The sequence below is a fragment of the Corvus brachyrhynchos genome, unplaced genomic scaffold (assembly GCF_000691975.1).
Source record: "Corvus brachyrhynchos isolate BGI_N302 unplaced genomic scaffold, ASM69197v1 scaffold44, whole genome shotgun sequence".
Lineage (NCBI taxonomy): Eukaryota > Metazoa > Chordata > Aves > Passeriformes > Corvidae > Corvus > Corvus brachyrhynchos.
Window position 1 is genome coordinate 1841184 of NW_008238359.1, and position 25656 is coordinate 1866839.

The window sequence follows — 25656 nt, forward strand, 5'->3', positions numbered from 1 at the left end:
TACACTGAAGAGAACTAGAACTGCTGAGTTATCATTCAGCAGCTCCTCGACCCTGGTGTGAGTAGTTCTACCAAAGGAAACTTGTTAAAACTCTCCATGGCAAGGACCACACACCAGCACACTGAGCCTGAAAAGATGTGATCCTCTGAAAAAAGATTTATTTTTATACCTTGTTCTGATTCTAAAGCAGATCCTTTTGGGGGTTTCTACCTTCCCTTTCTTGTGTTACTGCTTTTTATCTCTTTTACCTATTTTTAAAGTGATCCATACCTAATAATTTTACCCCCCACTTTTTCACCTCTCTTATGGAAACAAGTCTTTCAAAATCTACATGATTTGATGTCTCCTCTAAGCCCACGGAGCCCACAGGATAAAGGTCTCAAAAATAAACCTCAAAGAGCATAAAAATAGACAAAGAGAAAGCAGATGTACAAACCTACAGGCAGCCAAGATTTATTAGATTAGAGGCCCTACTTCCACATCATTTCTGATGGCCTGCAAAAGCAAAGTCCATAAAGTAAGGAGGTCAGATGAGATCTGACTTCTCCATGTCTGCCTTGTTTGTTTTGCCACAACATATAGTCTAAAAGAAATTGGTACCAATCTGGGTGTTTAACAAGTAGTTGCTGTATTTAGAGGCACTAGAACACAAAATTAAAAGACGAACCACTAAGAATTAGACAGGCCTTAAATTGACTAAATTAATGCAAATCAAAAGAAAAAAAAACCCAACAAAAGTAGCAGAAATAAAGAAAAATGAACCTGAGCTAGGAACTGAAGAATTTAACTGGTTTTGGTAGTGCAGGCAAAAAGGCGTATTTTACATTTGGGGTAACAAAAGCTTATGAAGTCCAGAACACTTACACACAGCCTAAATACAGTGTTTTTTTGAAAATAAGACTTGCCAATCCACACAAGTCACTTCTCAACGGTACCTCCAGGGTTCATCCAGATTTGTTTCCACCTTACCTCGATCTTGCTCCATTGATTTGACTGGAAGCATCACAAGATGTCTGCTCCTGGAGCGCCACATCAGTACAACACGAATTCTCCTTAGTGAGAGTGCCGAGAGGAGCTGTGAACAGTCCTGCTGCCCTGTAGCTAACTCTGCCCATCTGCCAGGGTATGTAACAGGCTGCAGTTTAACGTGGACAACAACAGAAACACCACATTCCAACTCACATTTACACACACTAAGAAAACCCCACCAGTCTGCTCTAACAGCGAATGGTGACTTAGCATTCAATGAGCCTTTTGCCTCAATTATGGTGCCGGTAAGAGTTTTATCTGTCCCAAAATCTCACCATGGCAAGATTCTCCAAACACCAGTGCAAAAATGAAAGCATCACTCTGTATCCTTCTTTGTTACTCTGAATCCCTAACAAAAACATGCACACACTCCCATGAATATGTTTGTATGTATACAAAGGGGCTGGTAAAGACATTCTTGTGGAATGTCTTGTTGCATAACATGCTGAACACCTCATTTATTCAGCTACATCAATGGTTCACAGCACTATTAAGACATCCCTGATTTGACTGGCATTCCTAACAAATATTCAACAAAGAGTGATTATAATTATCACGTACCCTGGAACCAAATCACATCCTAATGTGTAAGCAGTGTAGGGCCAGTAAAGAAAACTGTTCATATACCAACACAGCAATACCTCACCCCCTATCCCCCCAACAAAAAAAATCACAGGTCAACTTCAAAATGAAAGAAAATGGAGGAAGTTTGGTCCAGACTTCCATTTCAATACTGGGGAAGAGAGGAACAACCTGAATTTGTTGACATTTCCCAATGGCAAAATCACCACCCCGAAGAGAGCTGAAACAGGAAAAGCTCCAGCAGGACCAAGATCTTGGCAATCTAAAGCTGGGTTCCTAAGTTTGGGATGTGTCTGACCAACTCTATCACAGGCGCACTCTGCAAATGCTCTGCCCTTTTATCCTCACATCCAGGTAAATTATGAAAATGGCTTCGGCTTCACTGAGATTTTTTTGTTACAGAACAGAGTTCTGAAACTCGAGGGCTCGAGCTGCCTGCTGAAGTAAAGGAGGGAGAACTGCAACACAGAGCTGGTTGTGAGATACAAAAATCTTAAGTTTATTTAACAATGTTAACATTTAATACATAGACACAGAACAGTTCTCTCTGTCTGGACCTTACAGACTTTATTCCATCTCCTCTACCACCCTAGCTCAGCTCTCAGAGAAATAAAAGGGATAGCACTGAAATGATAAAGCCAGTTACTTGAGGAGCTTTTAATTTAGCTTTTCTTTTAATCATTGGCCAATCCTATTTCCTTTTAGTCATAACATTTCTATTTCCATTCTACTCCACAGAGTCAATGACAGGTAAAAAAATATGGAAAATTCTAGGACAATCTAAAATTCTGTTGTACTTAGTTTTATTTCTGAAGTGCTAGAATTCCTACAAAGGCTTCTTTAAAAGGCCAGAAAGGTTGCTCAGAGAGACTGTGGCTGCCCCATCCCTGGAAGTGTTCACAGCCAGGTTGGGATGGGGTCCTGAGCAACCTGATCTACTGAATGGCATCCTTGCCCATGGCAGGTAGGATTGGAAGAAGATGATCTTTAAGGTCTCTTCCAATCCAAATCATTCTGTGATTCTATGAAATGACTCCTGATTAGCCCCATTCAAGTGTTAAATGCAAGAGGTTTTATTGTTTTTATTTTGTTTTTTTAAATAACCCCATAGTGGTCACGAATGTCAAACCCTGTTTTAAACGTCTCTAGAAGCATTTTTAGACCTAGATGTCTAAACATAGGTCATGAAAAGAAAGGTTAACTCCCGATAGTCACTGCAATGCCTTCGGTTTTACAGCTTATTCTGGAAGTGCCGCAACAGGAATCTGAAAGACACAAGACACCCAAGTTTACATAACTGGCATTAAAAGGTTGTTAACCTTCACAGAGTAGTAGCTATCTGTTGTTTGCAGTCAGAGGACAGCACTTTACTACAAGCCCATGAATTTTCAGAAGGGCTGAGCATCTTTGCCTTTGGCAGGAGCTCTAGCTCGGGTCAGCTAAGGACAGCATGTGCCTACAGCAGGCACCAGGGTGCCCTGACAGACCCCGCTGCACCCACATGCGGACACACCAGTTGCTTCAGAACAATTGCTGCAGCCTCGTGATGGCACAGACAAAACACCACTTATTGCAGGAACAGTGGAAATGTCCTGCACCAACTATGAGCAAGTATTTCAGGAGCTTCAGTCAGAGACTGCCACATCTCATTTGGGTGGCATGCAACACGAGCATCACACAAGGGCATTGTTTTGGAGGCAGGGCAGCATGCTGCTCTCTAGGGGATCACCAACAAGATGTTCCTGTAGATGATTTTGCAGTTCAGGAGGTTAAAAGGGCCAAGCTGCTCCATGGAGTACCCACAAGACCACAGCATGCTCCCTTCTCTGCCCTTACTTACAGAGTGTAGAGCCAAGCCACCCTCTGAGTAGGGTGATTAGTACAGACCTCCCAGAGCTGTCCTTGTCACTTTCTACCTTCAGTTCCTTATTGCTGCCTTAGGGCCTAGATTCCTGCACTTCCCTAAATTACATCCACACACTCAGGCTGGCGGTTACTCTAAAAAGGGCCATCCCACACTGCTACCTGGAGTGATGTCACTGCAGCACCTGACACTGCAGGTGCAGGTCACTTGATCTGCTCTGACAGGGATCAGCCCCTCAGCTCTGATCAGCACAAGCAGAAGCACAGGAGGAAATCCTCTCCGGTCACCTCTCACAGCATTCATCTCCCACAGCCACATGCCATACCATGGAAGGCACAGAGTTAAGTAGCAGGAAAAATTCCACTGACCAAAACTACTTCTTACTGGGTGTATTTTGTGCTTTGCTAGAAGAACAGTCTACAACACTTCCACCAGCACTTTCCGGCTTCTTAGAGATCTGCTGTCAGCTACAAACTGTCCTTAATCCAGATCAAGTTTAACCAGGATAATAAATAAAGCAGTCAAATTTGAATTTTTCAAAAGCATGATTTTTCTTTTTAATAAACCATGGACCAAAGTAGTCTTGGAGATGGAGTTATCAGAGCCTGTATTTCCATTCACTCACTAGGAGGCACTTGATCTACAGCTAAAGACTTTTCTTTAATTTTTAAGCCTGTCCTTTACCAAACTGGAGGACCATCCAATGGCAGAACAACCAGTATCCAGATTTTTTTTTTAAGAACTCCTCTCTGCTCTGCAAAGTCCTTCCCAGGGTAAAAATGCGACTGCAGAAGTTTGAGCTCTTACACCAGACAATAAATACCAATACAGGAGCAGTGGCAGTGGTGGAGGTCAGTAAGAGAACACAAGGATACTCTGAGACTTTCAGAACTGTAGCAGCAAAGAAAAATAAGCAACAGAGGAGGAATGCAGCTGTGCAGCACCCCCCACAACAGCCCTCCTCGGGGACTGCAGGCTCTTTCCTAGTGACACTGTAATCCCTAATCAACTACTTCCCACTTTTCTTTCAGTGTGTCACACTCCTTTTTGTGTCCCTTTCCTCCTTCCTCCCCTGAGCTTTTGGCTGTCTGCTCCACAGCTGCTCTCTCTGGCATTTCAAGTGGGATAGTCGGACACTCGCTTTAAGGTAAGAGCTATCAGTCTCCCTTCTGAGACAGGCAGAAGAACTGGGACAACACAGCACCACTTGAGCAGCACGTACAGACTGAGCACTAGTGAGCACTGCTGAAGCAAGGGTGGGATCACAACCCCACTGTGCTGGTGCAGCTCTACAGACAGTCCCAGAAAAAGCTGCTCTTCCTCTCTCCCCAGCACCAGCAAGGAAACACTGGCACAGCTTGTAACACTACTAAGAGGAGAAAAGCAGCACAAGTGATGGAAGGCTCTAAGCTGTGCACTCCTGACAGCAATCCCATCCAGACAGCTCAGTAACTTTACCAGGAACTGTTCCTGCTCTGCTTATAGTGAAGGAAGAGATGGACTTGAAGTGCTGTGAAGTGTCCTGCCCCCTTGAACAGCCTGGGAAATCCTGCACACTAAGGGCAAAAGAACAGACACTGAAGACAGTAACTTCCCAGGGATGGCTCCAGTGTTCATATATCAACATCTAAAAGCCTTTGAGATCAGACAATTCTTAAATCAACTAGAAGGCTGACCTGTCTTCCAGACAGGCACATCCATGCAGGTTGCCTCTGCAGGGTAATGGTTTATGCCAACAGGCATTTTGGCCCAGATCATTAAACATCTTTCTACATTTGTAATAACTACAGCTCCCTTTTCCTTCTTCTATATCACCACCATCCCAGTATTGTGAGACTCTTCCTGTAGGATCACGTACATTACACAAATTACAGAGAGGGAAGGCTCTGCAGAACTGAAAAGCATAGATGTGAGAAGTCAGAAGAACTTACAGCCGCACCTGTCCTCCTCAGTGATCGACTTCAGCGTCTTCAAACTGCCCGGCAACTACCGGCGCTATGTCCACCTCCATGCCATCTGAAAAAAACAGCCAGTGCTCCGTAAACAAGAGATGAGGGATGACGTTTCCACGAGAAAGAGAGCGGGTGCCCTCTGCTGACAACAGGTGGCCAGGACAGAAAACCCCTTCACTGAACTTCTGAAAGCAGCCTAAGGAAACACTGATGAGCTCACAAGATAGTGGGTTTGCTCCAGCTCATCAGTCAGTCACTTAAAGATGTCACCACTTCCTACAACCTCATCTCACCCTGTCTTATTAAAAGACTTAAACACTGGATTTTAACTATTTCATGTTTTAAATGAAGTTTTGGTGTAACAAATGGCACAATTCCTTTGAATAACTTTATTCTAGCAGAAAGAGGCTGCATCCTGTTCTGAAACAATCATTGAAAAGAAAGAGCAACTGCCCTATGCCACAATGTCAAAAAATAACGTAACTCAGAAACTGAGCAGCCCTGGAGATACTCATAATCGCAGCAAATCCAGCAGCAGTACTATAGCAAATAAGATTAGGAAAGTAAACAAAACTGATGAAGATGACTCTGAGGCACATGACATACTTGCTGTTCAATTTACATTCATTTCTGGAATTTTGGGATTCAGAAACCTGACTAAATTTTCAAACAAAGGGCACTGCTGAAACAGGAGCATATCACGTATGGTTGTCTTTACATTACATAAATTTATTCAAAACTGCAGAAAAAAGAGAACCTTAACTGACAAAACAAGTAAGATTAAAAGCCCCTCCCTGTGGATGAGAACAAATTCATTATTATTCTGTAGAAATCCACAACTGCTGCATCATTTTCCATCTTTCAAAAACATGAGGGCATATAAAAAGCACTGCGATTTATATATAAAAGAAGCAATGCTACTAAACTACTTCCCTATTCTTCTCCAAGATAATATATTGCTCTAGGGAAAACAGCACACAGAAAAGACAAGAAAGAGTCTGAGATATCAGGTGTTCTTCGCCCAACAAAAAAGAAATTTTGCTCCTTAAATACACAGATTTAACAATCAATAGAATTAAGAGACAGCATTCTTCAGGAAAATAGATCTTTTTAAATAAATCTATTTCAGTGTGTTTGAATGATTCAGAATTCACCCTGAACTCTGTTAAGAGAATTGTTAACCTATAATTTAGGGTATTAGGAAAAAAAACTAAAACCAAAACCCAAATAAAAAATACAACTTGTTTAGAGTAGAAACTGCTTCCTAATCCCAGTGTAGACTGATAACTTTAGGGTTTTTTTTCCTAATCAACTTCACTTTACCACTCTTACAGGAAATCAAACCAGGAAGAATCAAGTGTTCTTAACACTGAAGTGCTCACTCTTTAACAGAGCAGCCCTCAATCCACAGCAGGCAACATGCTGCCCACAGGGCCACAGGCCTGTGGGTGATCCCTCACCTTTTGCAGAAGGTATCACCCACAGCACTGCACTTGCTCAGTCCTGGTGTTTACGGATCAGCCGGATGGGAGAAGCACTACTTTCATATCATAGAACCATAGAGTAGTTTGGGTTGGAAGGGACCTTGCAGCCATGGGCAGGGACACCTCCCACTAAAGCAGGCTGCTCAAAGCCCCATCCAGCCTGGTCTTGAACACTTTCAGGGATGGGGCATCCACAGCTTCTCTGGGCAAGTGGCTCACCAGCCCCATGGTAAAAAAAATCTCTCCTTCTATTGTCTGAATCGCCCCTCCTTTTATTTGAAGCCATTCCCCCTTGTCCTACTGATGCCTTTTCCTGGTCTTAAAATCAAGAGTCAAACACAGTTAGAAGGGAAAAAGGGATTTTACCTTGGTATTTATTTTAAGGATCCTTAGGTGCACACGTCCAGGTCAAATGCACCCAAATGCACACTGCAATGCACACCCCCCGAAAGACTGGGTATAACATTTAGGTCTTACTAATTAGCATATCTATCAAAGATTCCCCAATGAGAGGCTCAAATGAGCCCCCCTCCCCAAGGAGCCTTCCCCTGGATGGTTCTATCTTAGTTTACAGAATGTGTTCTGGAGAGGACCTTGGGGTCTGGGGCACACTGATCCCTGACTATGAAGCTTCTAAAATGTTTATAGTCTCCTAGCTTGACAAACAAGTCTAAGAATGTAGGCTAAAAAACACTAAGAATACAGAAGTTGTAAAAAAGTACAAAAGGGGTATAAAAGAAAAGGCAAAAAATCATCATGGCACCACTACAGCAACAGGCCTTACAAAAAAGTCTGTCCCCATTGCACACCCCATCTTTAAGTCCTGAAAGGCCTCAGTAAGGTCTCCCCAGAGCCTTCTCTTTTCCAGGCTGAACAACCCCAATTTTCTCAGCCTGTTTCCATAGCAGAGGTGCTCCAGCCTTCTGATCATCCTCATGACCTCCTCTGGGCACACTCCAGTAGGTCCATATCCTATTATGCTGAGGACCCCAGAGCTGGATGCAGCACTCCATGTGGGGGCTCACCAGAGTGGAGAAGAGGGGCAGATTCCCCTCCCTCACCCTGCTGGCCACCCTGCTTTGGATGCAGCCTAGGACATGACTGGTGTTCTGGGCTGCGAGTGCACATTGCCAGGTTATGTCCAACTTTTCACCCACCGGCACCCCCAAGTCCTTTTTGGCAAGACTGCTCTTAATCCCCTCATCTCCCACCTTCTGTTGAGACTGGGAGTTGCCCAAACCCTGGGGCAGCACCTTGCACTTGGCCTTATTGAACCTCATGAGGTTCCCACAGACCCACTCCTCAGGTTTGTCCAGGACCCTCTGGATGGCATCCCATCCTTCAGGAATGTCAACTGCACAAGTCTGCAAACTTGCTGAGGGTGCACTCGATCCCACTGGCTGTGTCACTGATGAAGACATATTCTTCAGTAAAACAAAAGCATGTCTTACCTTCAAACTCCCTTATGGAGTCCTCTGTTCTCACTCCAGCCATGTTGTACTGGGTGCTGACAGACTGGGCTAACATGCCTTCTAACCTCTCCAGCGTGGCCTGGCCTTCTGCAGTTAAATGTGACAATCCCTCTTCATATGTGTAAAAGCTCGGGATGTCACCTTGTTCTAGCTCTGCAAAAACAAGTTTGTGTTTATCAGACCTAAGTTTAGGAGCCAGAAGCATGCAGAGGTTGAGGAACAGGGGAGCACCTGGGCAAGTTATGCTCATATGAACTGACTCAGATTAAAAAGCTGCTTACATCAGGTACAGAATACACACAGTGCTGTAAACTGACCACACAGCAGCACGGGCACTGAACCTGCACTAGCACAGCCACTGGGAACAAGAAAGGCTGCTCTTTGTGTCTGTGGGCTTTGGAGAGCCAGAACAATGCTTTTGCTGAATTCCTGTGATTTGTGACAGCTAAACTACAGGTTTTCTGCAGATTTATGCATTTCTATACAGTGCCTGTGACAAAAGGGACGTTTAGGCAAGATGAATAAACAATTATGACAGATACCAGGTATCCAAGTGCTGGCAGGTATTTCAAAAGAAGCAACTGTTACCAACCGCGGGCCTCAACATCGTACTCGTCCCCTTCGTAATCGTTGTCTGAGTCCTCATCGTCCGGGTCTGGGTGCAGGGCCTGGCACTCACACATCGCTGAGAACATGGCTTCCACTGCAGGAACACAAGTGAACACAAACCTCCACCAACACCCCAAAGCAACAGGCAAGAAACCCTGCTCCAAGTGATCAAAGGGATTCAGAATACTCCTTTAGCAGAAACACAACTGAATTCATATTTGAAAACATCATCCAACAAGCCAGAAGCCACGTAAGAAACAAATCAGGTTTCAGAGATCCAGCCTGGTGCTTTAGCCTCTTAACAGCACTTTTGCATTATTTCATTGATGATAAAGTTTTATCAAGGGACAATTCTGTCTGTGGTTACCCACTGCAGGAATCCTTGCAGCATCTCATCTATCAGATTCCTAAAACTTGAATCCAACTGTAAGCCCCACACTGGACAGGATATGACAGCTTTCCAGTGGTAGTGTCAGGACATTAGCATGTTTCTAATGAAATTGTCACTGACTCAAATATCACTGATTTGTAATCAAAAAGTCATTTCCCATACATGCTCTCTTCAAATGTGTATAAGTGAGATTACCCATGTTGTGTATTTATACTCCACAGTTTCTATTTTAAAGCACTAGAATTTTACTTGAGAAGCAGATGCTAGAAATAGTCCCATCTTCAAGCCAGATAAAACTGTTCGTTCCAGCACACAGGAATCAAGTCATTAGAGAATGACACTGAAGGATCCTGGTATTTACATCTCTACACCCCAGTGTCTTCCACACATAGCCAGGACTTGAAAGTAAAACACAGTTCCCCTCCTCACTTACAGGCTGATTTGTCACTAGGTACGAATCTGAATTCCGCAATCGGTTCAACGTCATCATCGCTGTCGTCCTCCTCCCCTTCAGTCATGGGAGCCTCTTTTGTCTCCTCTTTAGGAAATTGAAAGATTTAGAAGAAATATGTTGTCAAAAAAAAAAAAAAAAAAAAAAATTTGTTTATTTTTTCAGGAACACACACATAATCAAGTCAGAAACAACCTGAGAGAGGCATAAAACCTCCACTCCGTTCTCCCAAAAAACCCCATGAGACTCCTAGACCTATGTGGATATATGAGGCCCTCTCACAGCACGTCAAAAACACTTGCAACACACAGGCAAGCTTCTCTGTTTATAACTTTAGGACTTATGATTTCTGTACTGGTCACACAATGTATTAATGTATTTCAGGAAAATTGCCTGATTCTTATTAAAAACAACTGTGCTCAAAACCCCCAATTCACAATTGTTACCATTTTTAAAATCACATGGGGTTTTTTTATGGATCCTTAACATTACTGTCATGAAATAAGCTAGGTTCCAGTGGGGCCCCTCCCAGGGGACTCTGACATGTGCAGAGGATGCCTGTTCCATTTCCAAGATTCCTAGTCAGCCAGCAAGATGTGAGAAGTACAAAGTGCACCCAAAGCCAGTGACAACTGCGGTGCTTCCTGACTTCTGCAGGCCATGTACATGAATAAATGAGCATCACTGTGGCGTTGTCCTTTCTGTGAATAAAAACCCCACAAAAATGGCTGCAGTTCATCACTTCGGGGCTGGGGACACTGCATTGACAGCCTCAAAAGCGCACAATAATTTTCTACAGGAGAAGAGGCTGTTCCACTGAGAGTGGTTTTTATCCCATACGAAACTGGCACCACCAAGAATACAAAGACACCAAGAAGCTGCCAGCCAGCTGCCCCAAAAATGAAGTGTGCAAGGAAGCTACCCAGTCCTTTTTCAACTGACACCCACAGGCACAGCTTGTTACTGTTGAGTCCAGCTCTTTGTTTTCAATGCAGTCAACCTCTGAGTGCCTTTTTCTAAAAAAAAAGGGGTGAGGACAAGGCGCAAACACGCAGAGAGCACAGGCAAAACTTTCAGAGGAAGAACAAAATGTACCCTGCACAACGGAGAATGAAGACTCCTGCAGCCAACTAAGTGGAAAGGTTTAACACTATTCAGCAGTTAAAATTGCAGGCTAGGGCTAGACTTGGAAAAGTAAAAGCTACTTGCTGTGGAAGATTTACTGTAGGCAGAGTACTAAAAATACTAAAAAATACTAAAAAAATACACAAAAAAATACCCACAAAAATCAGTCTATTAAGGATTTCTAGAAAAGGGCTTCACAGGATATCTGTATTGTCAAATTTTTAATTCAAATGGAATTAAAAGCTAGAAACAGTGTCTTTCTTCAGACGAGGCTCTGTTTACTTCAAAATAACCACAGTGAAAGGAAAATGAGGAAGAAGAACCATGAGGTGTATGCAAATGTCCTCTTATTTGTAGTGATAGACTGTCAGAGAACATTAGTAACATAAGAGAAGGAAATAATGAAGAATATTAATAGCTTAAAAGCGTCCCCACCTCCTCAGAGTCCTGTCATTACTTTCTGGATACATTAAAAAAAAACCCAAAATACCAGATTTTAGCCTTTAGCTATGATGACCAGCAGGCACAAAGGGGAAAAGGAGACCTGCTGAAGACCTCACACTTTTTAATCTTCAATTGAGATGGCAGTTTTTGATGCACTTAACAGGTCTGCCAGAAGAAAAATATAAATATATATATAAAATACACAGTATATATATAAAAAAATACAGTCTTCATACAAACAATGAAACAGAAAGCTTGCTTTCTCTATATCAAAGCAAGAATGGTCAAAAGGGGGGTTTTGTGTGCAATCTACAAAGATTCATTTAAGCCTGATAACATGACCTATTGCCTTTTCTTGTTTGTTTTTAACCAAGCTGTGGGAGAAAATGAATGAAAAGTTTCATTCAATAAAGAAAAAACCATACTCAAGATGGAATCACAGGGAGACTGGCAGAGGAACTAAATTGTTTAAAACAGTGTAAGAGGGCAGAGAACTGATTCTCAGCAGCTTCAGTGTACACAGCCACAAGCTGAGAGCACAACTGTAAAGAAGCGACTCTAAATACATGCAAAGCTGTGCTTCTAAAATAACCATCCTTCAGGAAAATAAAAAAGAAAATACAAGCAATTACTTAAATTACTTAAAATCAACATTTACTCCTTCTGAGGAGGAAAGCCTGTCACTCGGGGCTGCGTGGGAGCAGGAGCAACACTCCAGGCATACCTTCGAACTTGGCGTTCACCATGACGTACAAGTGCTCCCTCGGGTAGGCGCTCAGGTCCCTGGAGACGGCATGTAAACTGATGGTGGGATAATCCAAGGAGAAGCCAACTCCAGAGTTTTCCAGCCAAGACAGGCGACTAACAAGGGAGGAAAAAAGGAAGACACAAGTTAGAAACTAACAGAGGAATCCACAGTACCTGACTCGAGCGTGCAGAAAACTAAGCCCAAAAAAGGACTTGTAGACAAGGCACTTAGCCCACTCTCCAGGCATATGGTCCTGGACCTGCCTGAACAGATCTTTACAACAGCATTAACTGATGGCTGAGGGAAAAGACACCTTTGCTTAGATTATGTGAAGCTAAGAACCCTAAACACATCACAGCTTTATCACATTTGCACTAAATGCTGAATTTCCTTCCCTACCTCTTCATTTTCTCCTCCCTGTAGATATCTATCATACCAAAGGTAACTACAGAGGTTCCAGAGTGTGATTTATAATTCAAACTATTAAATGTGGTTTTTCAAGACAGAACACTGAAAGGCAAGTCAGTATCATAATTCCTAGAAGATTATAGATCTGACGTGGGTATAGCCTGTTATGTGGATAAACAGCCAGTTCTGTTATCAGCAGAGGCAGGTTATGGGTATTCCTCCACTCAGAACTTATGTGCTATAGCCTCTGCTTCCCCCACTTTTACTCTCATCCCTAACCACAGCAAGAGACAGAACAGATTGTCACCACCAGGCCACTGCTTCCTTTGTATCAGAACAGTCAACATCTTTCTGGCCACTGAGAAATCAAACTCGAATGAGATTTGGGTGCCTGTGATCAGTGATGTCACACAGTGAACAGAAATACTGAGGGCCAGAAAGCAAGACCTCCACCATGTGCAAAACTCAGCATTCACAAGCTTTTGTGGTGAGACAAAACCAATGGAAAGGTCACAGAAGACTCCTTGCCTCGGAAAACCTGGCTGAGAGCAAGAGCTAGTGCAGTGGGAGCAAGGAATTTATCTGCTAGCCTCGACTGGCCAGTCCTCAATGTTTACAGCTGCTGGTGGAGAGTCAGTACATGGATCAAGGGCCACACTGTGCTCCTGGGCACCCTGTTCTCCCATGGCACTCCTGCAAACACTGGTGTTTTCTGTTCACTTCCAGCAAGTGACTCTGGTGAAAGCTCTGTGATGCACTTGAAACGTGTGGAGGGGAAGCTGGCAGCCCTGTAGGTGCCTCACACAAAAGTCTACTGAAAGCAACTTACAAAGAAGCTCAACATTACACGTCCTCAGAGCAGATACCCCACAAACAGAAGTCCTGGTAACTGCAACCCAACTAAAATCAAACAGTAAACAAAATTCCAGAGAGATTCCTCTCCAACACATCACTAACAAGCTCAGGTGGAGCAAAAGCTCCTCCATCAATATTGGCCATTTCATAAAAGTTTCCTAGTCTGAGGTTTTTAAAAGACAATTCACTCCTCAGTGCACATTTTAAATTACATTTTTGTTCCAACAATGCTCTTCATCTGCAGAATATATTATGAGTACTTTTCCACAGTTAAAGAAAATCACATTGTTTTAATTATCAAGCTGTCTCCCTGAGCTATACAATGCAGGGAGGATTGAAAGGAGACTACAAAGAGCTCAGAAAACATCATCCAGAATAACCAGACTGATTTCTACCTAGTAAGAACATACAGCCTCCATGTGATTAATGCAACATGAAAGATGTCACAGAACCACAGTAGTTATTAACAGCAGAAACCCAACAGCCCCGTCTACTCTGCCGTCACAAGGGGAGAGCTGACATGGTTTTGATGATGAAATGGTTTGGGTTGGAAAAGGCCTTAAAGACCATCCAGTTCCAATCCCTTACCCTGGGCAGGGACACCTTCCACTACTTCCACTACACCAGCATGCTCAAAGCCCCATCCAACTTGGCCTTGAACACTTCCAGGGAAGGGACATCCACAGCTTCTCTGGGCAACTGGTGTCAGTGTCTCACCCCACTTACAGTAAAGAATTTCTTCCTAGTATCTAATCTAATGCTCTTTTACAGTTTGAAGCCATTCCCCCTTGTCCTATCACCACAGTTCCTGTCAAAGACCCCCTCCCTCTCTGGCTTCCCTGCATGCCCCTTCTGATACTGGAAGGTTGCCATGAGGTCTCCACACAACCTTCTCTTCTCCAGGCTGAACAACCCCAACTTCCTCACCCTGTCTTCATAGAAGAGGTGCTCCAGTCCCCTTATCAACTTTGTCGTGTCTGCTGGACTTGCTCCAAGAGTTCCAGGTCCTTCTTATGCTGGGGACCCCAGAGCTGGATGCAGCACTCCAGGCGGGGTCTCACAAAAGGAGGGGGCAGGATGCCCTCCCATGCCCAGCTAGCCACGCTGCTTTTGCTGCGGCCCAGGATACAACTGGCTTTCTGGGCTGCAAGTGCACATTTCTCCACCACGCTGAGTTTTATAGAATGGTTTGGGTGGGAAGGAACCTTACAGCTATCTCGTTCCGGGCCCCTGCCGTGGGCAGGGACACCTCCCACTACACCAGGTTGCTCCAAGTCCCATCCACCGTGGTCCTGAATGCCCCAGCCAGCCGGGTCCGTGGCCGTGCTGCTCCCTCTTGCCCGCTTTAAAACGAGCGGGAGCAGCGGAACGCCCCCGCAGAGCCTCACGGCCCCTGAGGGCCTCCCGCACACCACGGCCCCTTCATCCGAACCCTCCATCCCGGGCCCCTCAGGGCCGTCCCGGGCAGCCCCCGAGGGGTGCCAGCCCCGCGTGTGCCCCGCACCTCTCGGCGATGTAGAGGGTGCCGGAGCCCAGGCTGCGCCCCGCCAGCAGCGCCTCCGTGTCCGGCTGCTGGTGCCGGACGCGCGCGGGCGGCGGGGGGGGCGCCACGAGTGCTGCGGGCGGGGTCGGAGTTAACTCGTCTTTGTCTGGAAGAGAGGAGCAAAGGGGAGCGCTGAGCTGATCGCTGAGGGCTGGAGCACCTCTGCTGTGGGGACAGGCTGAGAGCTGTTCTCCGAAGAGAAGGGTCCCGGGAGACCTTACTGCCCCTTCCAGTACCTAAAGGGGGATACAGGAGAGCTGGACAGGGACTTTGGACAAGGACATGAAGGGATAGGATAAGGGGAAAAGGCTTCAAACTGACAGAGCAAGGTGAGATTAGATATTGGGAAGGAATTCTTCCCTGTGAGGGTGATGAGGCACTGGCAAAGGCTGCCAAGAGAAGCTGTGGATGCCCCATCCCTGGAAGTGTTCAAGGCCAAGTTGGATGGGGCTTTGAGCACCCTGGTGTAGTAGAAGGTGTCCCTGCCCATGGCAAGGGGTTTGGAACTAGATGGTTGGAACAGGTCTTTAATGTCCCTTCCGACCCAAACCATTCTGTTTCTATAATTGACAGTACCAAGAGCAGTCACAGAACCATTGAATATCCTGAACTGGAAGGGACCCACAATGATCATTGAGTCCCTCTCCCAGCCCTGCACAGGACACCACAAAAATCACATCATGTGCTTGAGAGCATTTTCCAAATGCTTCTTGATCTCTGCCATATCTATTTTAGCCTGCAAGTCTCTGTTGGACGGGTGACAGAGGGAAAGACAAACACAGCGACTTTTCAATTACCATTATTGGATGCTGGAAAGGGAATTTTTGGTGGGTGACCAGCACCCAGTGTCTCATAAATACACACAGAGAAGAAAAACAAAATCACAAGTACCTGAATTGCTTAATTTGCTTAACCAGTTGATTTCCCTCAGCAGTGATGAAGTTGGGCTCAGGAGCCCGACACTATTGCAGTACCTGGTGAGCTGGGGGTGTCTCAGGACAGCACACTGCAGGGATGGAAAGGCTGCCACCCCCTCAGGAGCACTGGCCCTGTTTCTTCCCCCAGATTTACACCATTTCTCTTGCTACTGCAGTGAGAAACAGGGATTACTGACACATCAGTGAAGTACATCTCTGTCCAGGCATGCTCCTGGTAATGCCATCAGTGAGACAGCATCACTGCAAACATCCCTTCTCCCTGACTAGTCAGGATGACAAATGCTCCTGCCATAGCAACATGCCAAGAGCCCATGCAAGTTGTTAGCTTGTCATGGATGTTCATCTTCCCTTTTAACAGTTTAAATTTACTTTTTAGGAGTCATTTACCTACCTGTGTGCAAACACAGGTTCTCACAAACATGAACCAATTATTACAAGATTAGATCCCCATCTTTCCTTTCTCTGGACTTTCTTAGCTATGGTCTTGGACAGCAAAGAGCAGAACATAACATGGTTCTCTTAGGCTGAGCTATTGACCATGCTTTGGAAAGCTGCTCAACCATGCCTTCCCATTCTGGATTCTAATTAAGGAAATAATTGTTACTCATACAAATAATCACCTAGATAAAAATGAAAGCAAATTCCACTACGAAGTGATATTTAAACACCACTGGAATAGCTTGGAAAAACACAACAGAGGCAACAGGAGATGAGGAAAGGGGTATTTCTCAACCATCTTCAAGTTTGTCACACCAAGACAAGTGGTCAACCGGAAACAAAAATTAACAGTTCATCCATGAACACTGATCAGACTGTGGCAGCTGGTGGGAAGAGATCCAAATACATGGAAACACCATTCATTACACTTAGTGGTTATAAAGCAATGCTCCTGTTCATGTCCGCCCCCTCTCACCTAATGTGGCTGTCATATTAGCCACAGAGAGTTCTCACCACCTTTGCAGTTAACTCCAAATCACACAACAACTTAAGGCAATTATAATTAAGATTTCTGAGTGGTTGGGGTTGAATTACTGCAGCTTGAAGCCACTGCAGTGGAGCAGTAGAGAGTCCATTTCTCTTCCTGCATGCAAATGCGAGTCTTTCTTCTGTGGCATACCACTCTTCCAAAAGAAAATGGGAAAATGGATGGTTTAAGCCCAGGCAGGAAGTTGGTTTTGAGGATGAGGCATTAAAGGAGGAGGAGAAATCCACATCTTCCTTGTTTACATAATCCAGACACTTCACACCAGAGTACTGAGTGCTGCACCTAACAGAAGCTTAGAGGTGAAGGCAGACATTTCCTCTAGGCTTGAATGGAACAGAATGGCACTATCTGAAAACTTTTCTTCAGCTAAGTGAGTTAAAATCCAGCCTCGGACAGACATCTGAACACTGGATGTCCAGCAGTGATTTAGTCAACCAGGACCATGTTCAGAGGCAATGAAGGGCAGCAGGTACCTTCACAGGGTTAAGAGTCACCTTAGGACAGAAGGCAGGACTCACCACCCAGAGGAGCTTGTTTCTCTCCACAGCACTGCCTGCCATAAGGTGGCCAGTTCAGACTTAGATACCCCGAATCTGTTAAAAATGGAAGGGTAAAGTTTCAGCAGTGGATTTGGAGCAAGAGGACAGATTTCACAGCAACTTCTCATCACTACAGGAACACGCAGCAGCTTGACTGCAACCACAGACACATTCAAAATAAAGATTGACAGGCTTCAGCAATTCACACAGAGATGCCATTCTCTCCTTCGATTTGTTTCTTTCTCCCTGACTCTCTCCTGTTAAAGTCCCGAAATATCATCCACATCCATTGCCATGTGTCAGAACACCTGCTTCTTCAGTGCGTCTCTGCAGATTTCCATTTTTTTCCCCATTTTTCCCAGGTTTTACACATCTGAACCTAAATAAATGAACCTGGCTCCTCTGTCAGGAGGAGCACGTGGACACCTCATGGCTGTCTGCTGGAACAGCCTAGCTGGGTACAGTGCCAGCTGCAGGCACATTGGCTTTTGTCAAGTGACTGCAACACCACTGTGAGGTGAGATACAAAAATTATACAGAAGATGGAACACACACAGAAAAACATTGTGACTGCAAAAACAAATCCATCAGTCTTCCCCACCATCAGCCAGAGCTGCTCAAAGAAAGAAAAGACTCTGTCAGATGAGCTGCCATAATAAAACCAACATAAACCAGGAGTTGCCCGTCCCCATGGCAGGCAGTGGCCCCGTCATGGAAAAATACACAGCAGCCATTACTCAGTGCTCGTTCGAAAACTAAGAGAGGTACGTGCATGTGTAATGCCCATTAAAAAGCACTTGTATCTGCAATACACATTATACTTTGTACATCGAGTTATTTCAATTTTTTTTTATTATGACAATTTACATGTCATATTTATATGAAAGAAATGACAGTAGATATTATAACAAAACCATTATGAAAGAAAAGTTACACAATTAGGCCTACAAGCTATAAAATGGCTTCAGGCCCAGCTTATACACAAAGAGTTCTGACCAGACTGTAGTGAGAGACAACGCTGAACAATTCATTAACAAAAATATTGGCACCAGCCTTAACATTTTTTCTTACTTCATTTACAAGGAATACAGTATTTAAACAGTTGTGTACTGCAATTCTAAAAACATTAGCTGTTAATAAACTGCAGTTAACCCTTTGAGCACTATGCCACCATGACTTCCATTTTAAAAAGTTTTAACGCAGCATGTTTTACATGCACGTGGTATTACCAGTGGGAGGGAAAAGACAGTGAAAGCACCACCCAATTTATGTGCAACAAGAATAACACTTCCAGTTTTTTCAAGGTATCTCCCCCCCTTCCCACACACACAGTGTGTGTCCCCTCGGTCCTTTCCCTTTGATATTGTAGCAAGTCATGATTGAAGAGAGACTGAAAAAAACAGGGTTCAGGACTCAAAAAATGCAAGGATTAAACTCTACATAAAGAGCTCAGCTTGTGGAACTTTACTGTGTTAATTCTTTAGAGAAAGAAAACAAAAGATGAGGCCAGCTGTGGAGACCATTTTTAAGGAACTCAAGGCATCTTTACAAACATACAAACAGCACACGGCAGCAAGACAAAACTGTATTTCATGTAGGCATATCTTAAATTTTAAAAGACCTATCTGGCAGAATCGATCCAGTTCTCAAAAGAATACTGGAGGGTAAGCATCCACCTGGGATGCTGAGAATCCCCGATGTTTGTCTCATGGACAGGACGTGTGCCTGTGTGGGAACTGCCCTGCACCCAGGAATGGTAACGTGACGTGTTTGGATCAGTCACATCCATCCCCTGGGTGCAGCAGGATGGCTGTGAAACACGGGCAGGAACCAGCAACTGCATTGGCAACACAGCGGTTTAATGCCAGTTAGGGGGAGGAGCATCCTTTGAATGAATATAGGATAGGAATAAGGTACTGTACAAGATTTTAGAGTCCATATAATGAGTACAAAATGGAAAACTAAACAAGGCTTACAGCTTTATGACTTGATGTCCTTTTCTACAACTACCTCAAGTAGCAGATTAGTATCTATTAAGGACTTTTATCTGTTCTAACTAACAAACGATGCACTGGTAACGAGGTCTATAATGTGTTTTTGCAGAAGGACTTTATCCCTGTAGAATCATTTAAGTTCTGACAGACTGATCCAAATTCAGTTGTGTGGGACACAGTAAGAGGAACAAACAAGAAAGCAAACTGTGCGAACTCTGACTGTCATCCCTAGAGACAAACATTGTCATAATATTCTACAGACTGATTCTAATTTTTTCCACATCCACATTGCACTGATGGAGGAACATTATTTATTCTCTCAAGGAAGGAGACATAAAGTACATTTTCCAGTTACTTTGAAAATCAGGATGAGAAAAGGAGGGTATTGGGATGATTCTCCTCAATGGAGACCTTCCTTTGGAAATTCAGCCTTTAAAGGGCACGTCACAAGTAGTTTCTAGGCCTGTCCAAGACCTGTCTTGCAAATGGCCTGGGTTTGCATACACACTATTCCACTCCGCTTCCCTCCATCTACTCCCCATCTCCCCTGTTATTGGAACAAGCATCCAAACAGCAGGAGCGAGTGACTCGGTCTGCACCTGGGGAACCAGTGAGACTGACTATACACAAAGTGCTGCAAAGTGCACGAAGTAAACCAGCCGAACAAACGGAGCCGCGCCGTCACTCGGCTCTCCTCAGCAACCTTTGGGGTTGTAGGGAGCAACAGCAGATCCACTGGCAGGCACGTGTGCCCCTCTAACTGCAGTGCTGCCCCCTCGCCTGCTCCTCAGCTCAGGTGTGGGGCGCCAGCATTTGCAAGATGATAGTCAAAAACCCAAGTTGTAAGACTTGCTTTTAATTGCAGTTGAATCGGGGGGCTTTACACCACAGATTCGACTATAAAAACTTAACTACTTTAAAGAGTTTTATTCTTTCCCCCAGAAGCTCTACACAATGGTTTTTTTACGTGTTATACTAAACAATATACATCTTTTGCAATACACAAAGTAAGTTAAATTACTCTGAAGTGTTGGGACAATTATTCCCACATTTTTGTTGTTTGGAACTATCTCAGTTAGTTACACCTAATCCAAAAGAAGAGCTTGGTAAGTGATGTGACTTTCCAAAGTGATTAGTAATCCTCAATACCCCAACTGCTGGGTGTCCAGAAATAATTTCCAACTGATAAATATTTCTGAAGCCAGAGCTCTCTGTTAGGTCTCAGACTGGGTAAAGCATCAAAAATTAGTCATAGAATTTTTCTTACATCAGATATACCAGAAAAAAAAACCCAAGTGGATAATTTCTGCCGGATTTTTTTACTTTCTGCCTTCCAACATTTTAAGTGAGATATAGCCCCTACGCTGTTAGGGAAGGGGAGGAAGATGAAACAACCAGGAAATGTGGTCTTGATCCTGCAAATCCTTACTTCAGACAATATCCTAAACGCTTCTATGGAAGGTTTAAACACTTAAGGAATTGCAAAATTCTGCTCCCTTATTTCTAGAGATTCCCACACCATATTCAACACGGATTTTTTCCCAAAGTTACGGTTTCATTTGAAGATACTTCATCTTCTACATATATTCATATATATTTAAGGATTTTATATACCCACCAAATCAGAAGCATACATGAAATGCAAATACATACCTAGGGTGCACACACTGCCCATCAGAACCATATTACAAGTCTGTGAATAGCAGTCACTGCACATGTATCAAACCAAATTTTCAAGGCCTATATAAAGCCTTTTTGAATTAGGTGATACAAATCTTTCAGACCAGTTCTGGGGGTGAGCATTACTGCCATAATTTATTTAAATCACTGTGTACGAAGTGAATTTTAAAAGCAGGTGCTGTAAAAATTCCTTGCTTACTTTTCATAAAAGAAGTTTGTAAAAAATATGTGATTTGAAATCATCATTGGAAGGTTTAGACTAGAGCTTCCTACTGAAGAAAACTGAAAACCATGTTATAAGCACCTGAAAACAGAGGTATAAAAATGGACCCCCTGACAATGAAGGATTAAAATTATTTAACAGTTGCAGCATCTGGATACCAGCGTAGTTCAAATAATAGATGTGAAGAGAAATCAGAACAAGTGTACTACTACCACACAATTTTTCTTTTGTGAACATACTTTTTTTGCCCCTTGAGCTTCTTAATGTGAAGTCTCTCACCAAGAGTTCAGACACAACAATTAGAAAACAGAAGTGAACAGAAAACAAGTCCAACTAAGTCATTAGCTCCTATAATATGGAGAGTAACGGAGACACTTAATACAACAAAATCTTTAAGGTGACACTTCAAAAATGACCTTTTAAAAAAAAGCATCTCTTGTTTCTCTTAAGTGCTGCTAGACCAGAGCAATCTTTTCATTCAAAAAATAATCCCGAAGATGCAGTGATTTCATAACGTAATTCAACATGTACAAAATGAAAGTATCAAAGAGTTGATTGTTCAGCACTGGCCTTGCTAACTAAGGGTCGTTAAATGTGATGTCATTTTCCATTTTATATCAAGAATATGCTCAGGTTTATCACTCAGCAACCAGAAGACAGCAACTGTGGTGAAACCAACCCAGTTGTTAAATCTATCTCCCCCTTCTGCTCAGATTGACACACCCCATTCATTACTGCAGAGTGGCCCTGCTTGTGTGCTTTTTGTGGCTGAGTCACAGAAGCCCCACAGGGAAGCAAACAGCCAGCATTTATCTTGGTGGCACAAAAAAAATCCACTCCACTTGATTTATATGTTCTTCCTCCCAGCTACTTAGACTACGCATAGTTCTCCTCCCAGTCAGTTATACACAGAAGAGCTTACAGGTAAAAAAAGACAAAGCTTTTAGTGACAATCTGTGTGGAGTAAACAAGCTGAATAAATGCTCTGCATGTTCTGCCAGTAGCTGCTTGTTCTCGTTAAAAACAATGCCTGGCCTGTTCCCCCTGTTTCCCATTCAGTTTGAGCTTTAAGCCCAAAGGTACACCTGAAGATCACTATTCAAAGACAACTAACTTCTGATCTCACACTGAGCACAGAAGGGCACAAGACTGTAAGGACAGTGGAAGACATTTTCACTCTGGAATCACATATACGTACTGTAACAGCGTGAACCCTGTGTGATAGCTGGCCTCTGAGAAAATGTCATCTTCCCAAACAGACTATACATTTTCCACCAAGCAGGAAGCCTTAAAAATGAGAAAAATACCAAGTTTTAAAATGGTAATACTTTCCAGAGCACTTTTTGCAGTTTTTCCTTGCACACCATTCCCACTGATCTAAGGAGGAACTCCAGATCCTGTGCGATGAAGCCATCTCAGGTACCAAGGGTGACTTCTTACAAGACAGAAAAGTTGCTTTTGAGAAGTGACCTAGAGAAAGTAAAATTTGGTAACAACTGGCCATTTTTAAAACATGACACTCCTGATGCAAGCTTCAATGCTCCTAATTTGCTTCCTGGTCTTTCCTGCTTTTACATCACTCTAACTCAGCACTCAAATTTTTTTCCTGATTAGTATATTCAGAATTCTAAATCTTTTGTATTTTCTTACATGGACAATTACCTGCCCACTACGTTTTTAGCATTTGCAGTTGACTCTACAAGCAAGAATGTTTGATCAGATACTAAAAGGCTCCATCAGGCAGCAAAGAAAAATATGGCACTGCCAAAACAAATGAAGAACCATCAATTGCACAGTGTTGCTGTATGTGAATCAGTTTGCACTGCAAGTATTAAAAATGCTCAGCAGCTACTGCCATGGACAAGTAGAAGCCGTATGTTCTTACTGGTTCTAAACCACAAGTATATTAGAATTTAGAAGCACTACATTTATGTATCACCTAAGCAAAGAAAGCACTAGAGTAGCTTAAAACGCTACACATGCTTTTAAGAACTCATTCTAAGTTTCTGTGGCTCGTCACTACCCCATTTTAATCATTTAACTGTTGTTAACACTAGTAAGGTAGGAAAACATGTAATCTTTGAGGAAATTAAATTGTCATGTAGAGAGTGACTTCTCTTTGTTTTTAATCACAAGCTTGCTTAGCACAGCAGATAATGAGCAAGTTCCATTTTTTTGCATCTTTCTGATCCTAGTTTTATAGCATGATATGTGCACTGCTAGAACCCAAACAAGTAAGTGTTATGGAGGGGTTCTGACAGACCTTGTGGAGAAAGAGGTGGGGAAACAAAACCAAGACTTTAAAGGCCAGAAGGTAGGTAAATTTTGGATCTAGGTTTTCTAGAGGTATTTAGTAAAGGCCTAATGCTGGTTTTATTACAAGAAAACAGAAGTGCTTAATGACTGACTAGTAAATACAATATAATGGAAGGGAATCAGGTGGGGCAGGAAAGGAGAACTCACTCCACAGTGGCAGCAGCAGTTTTGGTGCATCCATTGCCGGCAATGGACATAAACACCAGTCAAAAATCCAAATCTCAGAGCAAAAGGATTAATAGATGTGACCTTTTTGGATTTCAATGTTTGGCAGATCTGTTTGAGCTGTCTGTGTCCTATAACATGTACAAATGCTACAGCCTGCATCTTAATCAGAGTAAAGAGAATACTGAATGCTCTTGATGTGCCCCCATGTTGATTTGGTGGGGTTTTTATTCTTCCATTGTCTCTTTTTTCCCTTGAAAAAAAGCACATATCACTTCATGCCTGCTCAAAAGTTGATGAGATGTCTTGGAGTCAAGCGTTTCTCTCAAACTCTGCCTTCTTGAAATCAGTTGGTCACATGACAGTTATTAAAATGTATTTTAAGAAAATTCTAATGGCCAAAGGCCAACAACTACATTCAAAACCTGTTAATACATCCAGGCAGATAAGTAAAACCAAAAAAAAAACCACACACAAACCCCAAACAGGAAACCTCCAAAAGGAAAACTGTTCCATTTGTTTACTTCAATTTGAAGTAGATATTAAGGGCATGAATGGACCAGTCATGGTTTATTTGAAAATCCCTCCATCCTCTGATGCACTGTCATTCTGTGGTCAATGCTGTTTGTACAAACACATTTTGTTCAGAATACTCCAACTGGTGGTGAAACTCACGTGGCCGGGCAGCGACCGCAGTGTTCTTTTGTCTGTAAAAGTTTGCAGTGTTTACAGACTTACTTGACATCCAGCTTACAGACTAACTTGACGTCAATACGTCCTCCCACTAGACACTGTGCATTGAAGGCCATCTGATGAACTGTGCATGAGATCGCTTTAGAAATTCATGGCTAGAGTGTTTCGACTGTCAAAAACTTCATTACAGTACACTTCACTGTACAAACACTTTAAAGGATGTTTATTAGGAAAGTCTGCAAGTCATAATGGATAGCAGAGTTCTTGTTTATGGTACCTTCTTGGCCTCTAATAATTCTGTTTGCCTCCAGTATTAAAATCAAACTGCTTCCATGAAGGTGATTACTAAAATGAGCTATGGTATGTTAACCTACAACTCACAAAATGCGACAGTACAGACATTAATTTTGCTTTTAACTGTCTGTTAAGTTGTAATCTAAGTTGTGAACATTTAAATATAATATATATCTCATATGAAAAAGCTAAAGCACAAGTGCTTCTGCACCACCCCCCTCCCGTCCCCCCACCCCTTGAGTCAAACCCACCCCAGTTCCGGTTTGGGCCCTGACTGATTTGGAATGCTTTCTTAGGCCACCCATTTCCACAAATTTGTATGCACTCAGGAAATATAAAGTCAAAAATATACAAATCTCTTGTTGTTATAAGGTTTTTGTGAGTGAAATTACCCAGGACCATGGACTTGGAAGGAGGAGGGGGGGTAAGAGAGGGAATTTACAGCAATTCAAAGTTCAAAACTGGTCACTTCACAGAAAGACTGCAGGACTGGTGAAATTCTTGCTTCTAGAAAGTGATACTGTAGTGGAGAATTTTCTAGGAAAAATAAAACAGCTTTTAATAACTGGCCCGCTGGTATGAGCTACCGTGGAATAAATTAGCACAAAAATGGAAGTCTTATAACTGTTCACTGTTACAGACGTAATCAACAAGGTCAGTCACTCTCAAAAGTTCATCTTCATCTTCCTCCGGCCCTACTGCTTCCTGCCCACTCCCTGTCCCGTTGGGCGCCAGGCTGGCGCTGGCTGTGCTGTCCTTGGGAGCCTGGGTCTTCTCACTTGGCTTGCCAATCAAGTTCTCAATGGTTTTCCCTGGGCTCTGTCCATTGGTGGAAGGCAAGTCCACCAGGCTGTAGTCCAAAGGGCTCTCTA

General features: G+C 43.3%; 2 protein-coding genes across 2 annotated transcripts in view; both read right to left on the reverse strand.

Annotated features, from left to right (window-relative positions):
* Positions 1–2852: 2852 nt before the first annotated feature.
* On the reverse strand, positions 2853–15016 carry CLNS1A (chloride nucleotide-sensitive channel 1A). Its single transcript, XM_017735895.1, has 7 exons — positions 14919–15016; positions 12128–12264; positions 9817–9921; positions 8976–9086; positions 8363–8536; positions 5415–5491; positions 2853–2876 (listed from the first exon to the last, which is right to left on the reverse strand). Exons 2-6 carry the CDS (start codon positions 12147–12149, stop codon positions 5424–5426), a joined length of 480 nt encoding a protein of 159 aa, XP_017591384.1. The 5' UTR covers positions 12150–12264; positions 14919–15016; the 3' UTR covers positions 2853–2876; positions 5415–5423.
* Positions 15017–18253: 3237 nt separating this feature from the next.
* RSF1 (remodeling and spacing factor 1) overlaps positions 18254–25656 on the reverse strand; it is a 42582-nt gene continuing 35179 nt past the window's right edge. Inside the window, exon 17 of the mRNA XM_017735894.1 lies at positions 18254–25656. This exon is cut by the window's right edge and continues 3 nt beyond it. Within this exon, the coding sequence (XP_017591383.1) occupies positions 25403–25656 (254 nt within the window). The 3' untranslated portion in view covers positions 18254–25402.